At 50.8% G+C, this 10555-nt stretch overlaps 1 protein-coding gene across 2 annotated transcripts in view; it reads right to left on the bottom strand.

Annotated features, from left to right (window-relative positions):
* ABTB2 (ankyrin repeat and BTB domain containing 2) overlaps nucleotides 1–8214 on the bottom strand; it is a 180802-nt gene extending 172588 nt beyond the window's left edge. For both annotated transcript variants that reach the window (XM_007468075.1, XM_007468076.1), the window contains exon 1: nucleotides 7332–8214. In XM_007468075.1, the coding sequence (XP_007468137.1) occupies nucleotides 7332–8214 (883 nt within the window). The remainder of the gene's footprint in view (nucleotides 1–7331) is intronic.
* Nucleotides 8215–10555: the final 2341 nt, after the last annotated feature.

Here is a 10555-nt window from a genome sequence, read left to right as displayed (position 1 = left end):
TTTCCCTACTAGATTCTAAACTCCTTGACAGGCAAGATCAATTCCCGTCCTCCTCCATGGCCTTGGATGTAGCGGGCGCTCGGCAAGTCGTCGATTAAGGAGGCCGGCACGGCGTTCCTCAGGCTTAGCTGGGCTGTGTCTCTGAAGCTTCTCCTCCCGATTCGGCAAAGCTGCTCCAAGCCTACTGCCAAAGCTGCAAAACCATTTAGGCCTTTTCTAAAACAAGCAAGAAGATCACAGAGTACGTTTACATGACAGGCCAGCAAAACACAAAACACCTGCTGTCCTGTGGCTCAGGACTTGGCAGCTGCAACGGGCAGGGTCCCATAGCAGAATGACTTTGCAGGGCCTGGAGCGTTGAGTTTGCACCATCACTGTCATCCTGGCAGGGTCAGCCTTGAGCTTGGAGGGAGGGTCAGATGTCAATGCCCAATGCTAGCCCACTTCATCTTGAGGGCAACAGAGCCATAACTGAGCAAGGTGCAAAGGTGCTTTTTCCAGATCCCGTAACTTCCTCCTACCTATTAGTCACCAAGGAAAGCCTTGTGACTAACACTCATCACTCTGGGATTTGGGTCCCGATCCTCCCCTGCACTAGAAATGCCCACTTCGGCAAAAGTGAACATGACTGGCTGCAAACCAACACAAGTTTGCAAAAATATAGCAGTGATTAGAATTAATATTTTATGTGCCAGGCACAGTGCAAAGTCCCTTACAGAGACTTTTAGTAAATCCCACAAACATCCTATGAGTTGGGTACTCTTTTCAGTTCTATTCCAGAGCAGTGTTTCTCAACCAGGGGTGATTTTGCCCCTCAAGGGACATCTGTCAATGTCTGGAGACATTTTTGATGGTCACCACTGGCAGCTGGAGGTGGGGGAGGGAGGGTGTTACTGGCATTTAGTGGGTGGAGGCTGGGATGCTGCTAAGCATCCTACAGGGCATAGGACAGCCCTGCGACAAAAGTTATCCAGTCCAAAGTGCCACAGTGACAGGCTGAGAAATCCTGTTATAGAGGAAGAAACAAGGCACAGCACTGACCTTGCCCAGGATCACACAACTCAAAAGGGAGGACGCCAGGAACGACACCCAGGCAGCCCTACCCTGTGCTATGTTCGCAGCGTTCAACCCAGAGGCAGTTCTGACATCCTGGGAGCAATGAGTATGCCTGCAGGCACAATCACCCGTGTATAAGAGCCGGGCCCAAAAACAAAAAAAAAGAGCCGGCCCCTCACTTTATAGTTGGAGACTTGAAGCAACTTGCTCCAGGCCTTTGTAAGAAGCAAGGCAACTTGGGGCCCAACTCAGACTTCAAAGCCAGAGCATCTCAGGGCTCGCTATGCGGATTCCTTCTCTCCCCGTGCTCCTGGCACTGAGATTTCAGCCGAAACCGCAGTGGACTCTGAAGAAATCAAAGGCCCCTTCATAAAGGCTTTTCCGCCAACTCCAGAGCAAGTGAGTTGAGTGCCTGAGGCCAGTGGCCTAAACACGGGCTCCCTTTGGGTTCTTTCCTCCTGCGCGTCCTACTTCTCCGGGGTGGCTCTCCCGCCGTTAGAAGACAATCACGGTGCAGGTGGCAGCTTTGCCATTCAACTGAGCTTATTGATCACCCAGCAGCTGACACTTGTAAGGCCCTCCCTGGGCGGCAGAGTTCCCCGCCCCTCAGGAGCAGCAATAAAGCCTCCTTAAAACCGATGGCACCTGCAGGACACACTCTGGGACCGTCAGCAAGCAGAATTTAAACAGCCTATCACAGCCTCCTTCGGAGGAAGATCCACACCTGGGCCTTGATGCCTGGTCTTCAGCTTGGTTGTGAAGATTCTCTGGCCTAATGGATGTAAAGAGCCCGGACGCAGCAGGCATTAACAAGCAAGATCTATAGCAGGTGCTGCTGTGAGTCTGACCCTTGCCTCCACTGGCAGGGGAAAAATACTGCCCTGGTCCTCATTACCTTTGTTTCCATGATTCTTCACAGAAACAGCACAGGCCTAGGGCTTGAGCGATATGGGGTTTGGTTCCGGCCCAGCCATTACCAAGCTGTGAATCCTGGGCTCCCAGAGACCCTTCTGTGAAAGACCATCCCATCGATGGATTTTTATGGGCACCGGGCGAGATCCCCGATAAAAAGGTTTAAGGACCTGTGCAAAGGTTACGCCTATTATTACAGCTGCAGAAGTGTGGAAACAGAGGCCAAAGCATTCACCCACTGCCTTACTTGGGGAAGGACAGGTAGTGATGGGGAAATGGGATAAGGACCAACCTGAGGATTCACAGCCCAGGGTCTCTGGCTTATTTTATTATTTTATCTTTATTGGAGTATAATTGCTTTACAATCTGGCTTATTTTAGAACCTTAAGTGTTGTCCGTGCGACCCAGGAATGTCTCGGTAGTTGATTGCCTTAGTGTCATCCTCAGATTGGAGGCAGATGGGGTGCAACACAGATGCACCCTCTTCTGAGCGATAGTCATCAACAAATTGCCCTCTAGGGCAGCTCTGCAGGCAAGGCGGGATTGGTATTGCTATTCTTAGGGGAACTGAGTGCCTCTGTCTTTCAACTCAATCTTCCTGTGGATCTATCTGTTGCCCATCAGACTTCTGCTGTGAAACGCCCACTATGGGCACTGCACACTGAAGGAAGCCCCCCCCAACCTGAAATCCCTCCCATTTACCTTTACTTATCACAGGTGACCTTGGGAACCCTGCTCAAAATTAGGGGATCAAAAGTTTGAATGATGTCCCTGGGGTTTGGGTACACTCCAAAATGCTGCCTCTATTCATCAAGAACTTGAAATTCTCTGCCATGGTAGAAAGAGGGGAAGGTTCTTCTGAGGGGGTTGAAGGATTTCAAATGAAGTTTCTGGAACTGAACATTTCGTATTGTGGGATCAATCATTTGCCCGACTGCCATTCATGGAGCCTCTACAGTGTGCCAGACCCCATACGAGGCACAGGGGAGACAGTGATGCCTGTGAGTCCACAGTGTGATGGGAGAGACACAAACAGGAAACAGTTCAAGAATCTGCCCTGAGTGCTGTGGAAATTCACAGAGAGGTGGCCCTTCAGTCGCACGGAGGCAGGTAAAACCTCCTGGAGGAAACAGAACATCCCCGTCTTGTTCTTCTAACTACTTAAGGCTGGTTTGCATTTCTCAGGCATTCAAGGAAAAAAAGTTTGCATTTCCAAAGCTTGCTTTGTTTCAGTTTTACCAGCTCTCTGGGCTTCAATAAAACAGTCAAAGAGGAGGGAAGCTGCCACCTCAGCCCAGACTACCCAGGTGTGGAAACTGATTAAACAGCAACTAGCGGCTCAATTAACCCTTGCTCCTGGAGTTGATTATCTCAATGGAAATCCATCCTATAATCTCCCTGTTAAATGAATCCTAGAACTAGAAGAGTTTTCAGCCCTGCTGTAGATGTAGCCCTTTCATTTCTCGGCTGCAAATGAGATTGTTGGGACTCTGCCTCAGCTGATAAATAACGGAATAATTCAGAAAGGTCCTCAGTTACTTTTTTTTTTTCTTTGCTGAATGATCCTTAGACATCAGCAGTATTGATATATTACCTACTACTTATGAAATTTCAGAGGCCCCCCTTGGCTGTCACTTAAATTAGCCCCAGTCACACTATCCTATTACTATGTTTTCTGTTGTTGTTAGTAACACTTACTGCTAAAAGTAAATCCCTATTTGTTCATTTTCTCCTTGTCTCCTCCATTAGTTTGTAAACTTCATGAGAGGAGGAACCTCCCCCTCCCCCAACTTAATCCACAGCACGTTTAACTGTGGTGCAGGCAGGGTCAGTGCTCAATAAATATTTGTTGAATGAACTGCAACTATTTATTAAGCATTTACTATGTGCTACAATCTTTAAATCTATGCTTTCACCTAATCCTCATCAACCTTAAGAATTAGGTGCTGTTATTAACCCCCATTTTACAGATAACAAAATTGAGGCTTAGAATGGTTAAGAAATATGCCCCAGGTCACTCATATGAACAGCAGAGGTGTGCTTCAAATCCTCACTGTGATTCCAAAGTTTTTGCTCCTTACCATTATGATAGAGTTACCTTCATGTACATCCTGGTTACTGCTTTGGAGCAGGAATATTCTCACCAAAATCCTATCATTTAACCTAGAGTCTCCAAATGGAAGGGGATTTTCTCTAATGCCATGGACATTCATGAAAGCTTAGTAAGAAAAATGGCCAAGAAGAAACCCCAAAGTGATGCTCAGCATCAAACTGATGTACAACGATGAGAGAGAGAGAGAGAGAGAGAGAGAGAGAGAGAGAGAAAGTAGATGAGAGAAGTTTCTATTTTCTACCAGATTCATGTTTATAAATATTGCCCTATTAAAGTGGTTTCTCTACCTCCCACAAGGAAGATATCATCACTTAATGACATTGCTCTGGGAACAGGGACACAGATACCAAATGAGCAAGCAATATATAACTCCTGCTGCTCTACGAAGCTGAGATCATGTTTTATAAACACCATAGAAATTTTATCATCCATCTTGGGCTGAGCGAAACCATATTTGCCCAGCACTCTGAGTAATGGATGGGATTAGATGGATTAGGGGTCTTAAATTCCTGGTTGGAAGACATTAAAAGTTTAAGAGCCCTATATAGCTGACTCAAATGCATGTGCCCATGCTGTATAATTAGCAGGCATAACAACAATAAATATATACTACAAAGGGAAGACCAGCAGGACAAGACTTCGAACCAGCACACTCCCTCCCGTGCATAGCCATTTCCCACTTAGACTTCAGCTGTATAGATGGTAACCTTGCTGGCCTCGGCTTATTTTAGTACAACAAAGGTTTAGGATCTCTCCATTTCTTTCCTAAGCAGTTTATGCTTCCTTCTGAAGTCAGCTTTGAGGCATAAGTAATTCATTGTGCCTCTACCAAACATTCATTTCACTTTGTCTAAAGAGAATAAAGCAGCCTGGTTATAGTTTACTGGGGCCACCCTCAGGTTTTCATGTATAAAAAATGAGCATCCATGTAACTCGGGGGAAGCAAATGGTCACCTGTCTTGCAGGAGCGCTCCCTGGAGACCAAGGAATGTATGGAGGGACACGTTTGCTCGGAACATCCTGGAGATGTGCTGCCTGTCACATAGAGTCCTGCTGTCTTGCATGGCTTAAGAAGAATTGTTTGGGGTGGAGGATGGGAGGGAAGAGGTAAAATTATAGGGTCAAAAGCCCATCCGGTGAAGAAAATCCCAAGGAGTGATGACCCTAGATAAGAAATCTAGGGCCCTTTGGGATAGCCCTTTAGTGGAAGATACCTGTGTTCTAGCAATTTCTCACGAATCTGCATTTTCAGAGGACCCTGGAGAGGCAGCTGCTCTTAATTGCCTCAGTTTACAGTTAGAAAAACTGAGAAATTCCTCCACCTGAGGGGCACCAGTTCTGCATGAAGGGCATGTTTTGGTTTTGCTTTGTTTCTCTGTCACCCATTATCCTCCTTCATTCTAGTCTGGTTTGTAGGGTTACAGGCCTCTGTTTTTTCCCTCAGGAGTCTTCACTTCTCTGAGTTCAGTCTGGGCCTCCCCTCAGCCAAAAGTTCAGAACGCTTCCTCCTGGGCTATGACAACCACATGGAAATCCCCCTGCCCTCCACTTCCTCTCCTGGGGCTGTGTTCCCCATGCTTATGTCACAAACCTGGAGGGTAAACACAATTATCAGCTGTGATATTATCAGCTGAGATCCTGGACTGACCTCAACCCTGACCTAAGAGGAGGAAAATTAAAAGGCGTATGCTCTTCCTTCCATTCCAGGCCTCTCCTTTTGTCAGTGCTAGAATTAAAAACAAAACCCTTGAAAGTCAAAGTCAGCCACGCTGGTAGATGCAGACTGTCTTCAAAATGAGGCCTTAGGATGTCAAGTACTCTCCTTGAAAATTGGACCAGTGAAAACAAAGCTGCTGCTTCTCCTCTAGTGGCTAAAAGCTTGAACTCTGGAGCCTGCCTGGGTTCAAATTCCACCTTGTCACTTAATATCTGTGTAATCTTGGGTTAATTATTTAACTGACGGGTACCTCGGTTCCCCCATCTGTATAATGGGGATAATACTATAGGTACCTACAGATTACTTAAGTTAACATATAAAGTGCTAAGAACAGTGACTGACACATTGTTAAGTGCTAATTTAAAATTTTAGCTATTACGATTATGTTAAACCACATTTAAATATGACTCCTTTTATGGCATTCCAACACCCACACGGCCTCTTCCACTGATAACTTACTTGCCACTGAATGCTGCCCCCAAAATGACCTTCCAATCAGATTGCAAGGATGTCTAGCCAAAGTACCATTCCAAATAACTGATGGTTTGCTGACTCCTGAAGTTGGAGTCTGGTAGGCAGTCTACTGCTGAATGTATGTCACACCGTAACCTTTCAAGGGAAAAGGTCAAGTGCTTCCCTACCACCTTCTGCACTGAAGCTATGTCATCCTTCAGAGAAATGCAACTACCTAATGGTTTCTTTCCCGAACTTGACACCATGCCATTGCCCATCCCCCCACTCCTCTTCCCAATAGTGTGGTTTACGGACTGGGTCTTGGTTTCTTTCGGGAAAGTCCATAAGGTTGTGCATTTAATAAAATACAACACAGGGGTTTTAATCAACTGCTCACTTGGTTGGTGACAGCTTTGAAAGTCAGGCCCTGGGAGCTAGGATGTGGTTCCCCTTCTGGGAATGGGATTCAGGAGTCACCAGGTTCCATCACTCTGGGCACACAGAGTTAAGAACCCACCAGTACCACTCCACCTTCCAGGAGAGGGCCTGAAAGGCATGCTTCAATCCAGCAAAGCCCAAGGTGGCAGCACCAAGGTCCTGGGCTTCCTGCTCCCTTCCTCCCATCCCACTTACCCAAGGCTAAGGTCTTAAGAGTTTGGGGCCTCTGGCTACTGCTACTGGACTGGAGAGAACCAGGACAGAACCACAGTCGATCTGCCCAGCTCTGGGAGAGATGCCAACTATAGATCTGTCAAGCAAGGCAGAGAGCGACGGGGCAGTAAGCTTCGCGCCAAGAGAGGTTCAGGGATGGCTTGGTCAAGAGGTTCAATCAGTGAACAGACCCCAGTAGCGACAGCACGATGCAGAACAGAAAGTAGATGAACCACGACTTTGCCCTCCAAAAGTCAGTCGCTGAAAGAACAATCTCGGAAAAGACCCTTTAATGAACTCCTCCACCCGTAGACCGAAAGCTTTCTCTCAGGTCTTGAATTTCCTTCGTCCTAGGAAATTCAGCCCCTGGGTAACCCATGTCCGACTTCTCCCCCACCCCGTCCATGGGTCGGGGGCCCGCGTGCTTACCATTGGCGTTCTTGCCGCAGATGAGATGCTCATAGGGCTGCAGGACGCCCCAGAGCTCGGCGTCATTGTTGATGACCATCTCCAGGGCCTCAGCGGACACCTCCCCGCCTCCGGCCCCTCCGCCGTCGGGGCTCTGGCTGGCCAGCACCCTGGCCCGGATCTCCTCCACCAGATTCTCCATGCAGGCGGTGAGTGAGATGGCCGCGTACTCGTGGATGCGCACGGAGATGCGGGTGTCCACCATCCAACGGAAAAAGCGGCCAACCGAAAAGGTGAGGCCGCAGCGCGCCGACTTGCCCCGGCGCAGCCCGTCGCCCGCGCTCATGCTGTACAGGGACAGCGCCTTGACGGCGGCCAGTGAGCAGCTCTCGGCCAGCGCCCAGCTGTGCACCAGGCGCACGGCGCTCTGCACCTCGAAGCGGGTGCACTTGGCGTGCAGCACGCTCAGACGCTGCGCCTCGCGGGCCACACGGATGAGCGCCCGGCGGAGCAGCCCCGCCAGGCGCCTAACCGCCTCGGCGGAGAACAGGGGCTGCCGCCGGCCGCCAACGCCTTTGCGAAGCACCCGGGCCACGTCTCCCTCGGTCCAGGGGAACTCCTCCAGCTCGGGGAGGCGCGGGCAGCGCGAGAAGAGGTCGGCCACTTCGGGGTCCTCGGGCAGCACCGTGTTCACCGTGTCCCAGCTGTTGTGGCGGCTGTTTATGGAGCCGGAGTAGCACCACCAGGCCGCTCCGCGGTGTTGCTGCGCCGAAGAGTTGATCGCCTGCGAGTTGGACTTGGAGGACGAGAGGCTAAGCGAGCGGCACGAGTCCCCGGCCCCATACCCGGAGTCCAATGTCAAGTCCTCCAGAGTCTTCAAGGTGGAGCTGTACGTCCCGGCCATGGGGAGCCTGCCCGGGGCGGCCTCGTCGAGCGAGGGGTGCTCACAACTCCATGCGTCCTTCCCCAAGTGGGCAGAAACAAGCTCTAGGCTCTCCGGGGCACCCTCTTTCCTCTCGGCGCCGCGGGCCTCGGCGGCCGCATTGCCCGCCCGCCCGTCCGGCGGCCGCGGGAAGGTGGGCGAGATTCGCGGCGGCCGGAGCCCCACGCTCCCGGCGTCTGGACTCGAAGCCGTCACTGGAAAGGCCCCTCGCCGCTCCTCCTCGGCACTCCCCCTAGCCCACTTCAACTTCCCTCAAGCAAAGCGTCTATCTTCCGCGGAGAAGGAATCCCGAGAGAACAGGGCGGCGGCAGGAGAAGGAGGCGGCTCCGAGAGCTGTGCGAGTACACAACCGACCGGCGAGGAAGCGCTCGGCAAACTTCTGCGCGGCGCCTACCGCCCGCACCGGCTAGGTACTCGGCCGCCACCGGTATGCAAATAACGCGGGGCAGCCCACCAATCATCGGCCGCGATGGGCAGGGGCTGCACCAATGATCTCCCACAGAGGCGGTCACTATGCAGATTTCACTCCGCCGCGGGTAGACCCCTCGGCGGCGGAGGCGGGGCTGGAGGCCGAGGGTCTGGTAGAGCTGACGGGAGGACTACGGAGGAGGGGGGAAGAGAAGGCGAGTGAGTGGGCTGGGATGTGGGGAGCAGAGACTGGGAAAGGAGGGATCGAAACGTTAGGCTCGGGAGCTGACGACTTAAAGAAAAATGTGAAGGAAAAGCCACTGTGCGTTGCCCCTTCCCGTCGTCCAGGCTTTGGGCGTTCGCAGCTCTCTTTCGAGCCCTCTGCTACCGAACACCGACGCCAGCGAGTCGAGTGTGGGTAGGGAGCCAGGGAGGTGGGGCTGGGGGAGGGCACAGCGGCATGGGGGAGGGGACCCAAGCCAGTCGCTCCACCTCTCTACTAAGACTTTCTGCCAAGGCCCTCCCTTCTTCCAGACGAAACTCGGGTGAAGTTGGGGAGGGAGGAGGGACGCCCCTGTTTGCTTCTCTTCCCCGATCCGTCTGGTTTTCTTTACGGTGCTTTCTAAGCTCCAATCAGAACAATCTCTCCCTAATCTGGCATCTGATAAATGGACGGGCTCCTGGAGGCCTGCGATTCCGCCCCCGTCCCCCCGACCCCGCCACTTGCAATATTACACATGCAGTAGTCTGAATATTACTCGGGGAGAGGGCTCTAACTGATCAGATTCTCAAGTGTCCGTGTCTTCGCTGTTACAACTGTACAATACCTCTTGCTGTGTTGGATCCTTCCTGTCCGAGGAGCCAGTGTCCGATCGTGTGTATGTGTACGGTGGGGTGGGGGGTTGTTACACACGTGTGTAATGGGTGTGCGAAGGTGAGAAACGTCCCTAGCACTGGCCTGCGCTCGGAACACCTGGCTGAATGCACCTCTTCCTAACGGTGTGCCCTTGGGCGAGTTGTCTGCCCCCCTCAGGACTCGCTTTCCTTCCCGGGTAAAATGAGAGCTGACCTCCAAGCAGCACCCTTGTAAACCTGTCTCAGGCGCGTGTTCAGAGGCGGTCAAAGTTCGATTGGTTCCAGCAGATCCATGCGCGGTCCCACTCCGTCCCGCTGCTGTCCTGTAACTATTCACACACACGTGCACGAATGTGCATATGCCTCCTCCAGTGGAACCGCAAAATCAAGGAGGAGATTGTGTACGCGTTTCCCCCAAGTCAGCCTCCTCCCGCGCTCTTGAATAGCTCCTTTGTGCTGTATCTCACACGGTGCTGACCTTGAGCCGTGAGTTGGATACGAACTAGAAATGTCTGGTTTGTCTCTTTCCTTCTTAAATTAATGGCCCTTTCCCTGTGAAACTCCTTTTTCTTTGGCAGTTTGGCTTAATTTTGCCTTCCTGCGCATCTTTATTTATGCAATACCGCCGCCTCATGGTTAGGGCTGGGAACGGCGTCAAGGATGGACGTACTCATACGAACGACACAAGTCGGAAGGGACCAAATCAAGAGAGGACACAAGTTGTGATTACATCTTATAGAACAAGAGATGAGAAGTCGAAGTAGGTAAGGAGATTCAACTTGTCAAAAATGCGAAAATTGGATGCAATTTAATATTTATTAGGGGAAATATAATACTAAGGCAAATGTCGCCCTCTAATGGATGTTTACAGGAAAAAAATTCGGCAAAGTTTTTTTGTTTGGGTTTCTTTTCTTTTCTTTTTCTTTTCATTTTGTTGTGTGCATCCTTAAAAAGTAACGAAAATGACAACTGGAAATTTAGGACAGGTGACTTACTGAATGGAAAGGTTATCTAGGAAACTATCTGGAATATTTCTTGG

The sequence above is a fragment of the Lipotes vexillifer genome, unplaced genomic scaffold (genome assembly GCF_000442215.2).
Source record: "Lipotes vexillifer unplaced genomic scaffold, Lipotes_vexillifer_v1.1 scaffold451, whole genome shotgun sequence".
In the NCBI taxonomy this organism is placed as follows: Eukaryota; Metazoa; Chordata; class Mammalia; order Artiodactyla; family Lipotidae; genus Lipotes; species Lipotes vexillifer.
The sequence above is the reverse complement of the archived record's forward strand: the minus strand, read 5'-3'. Positions and strand labels throughout refer to the sequence as shown.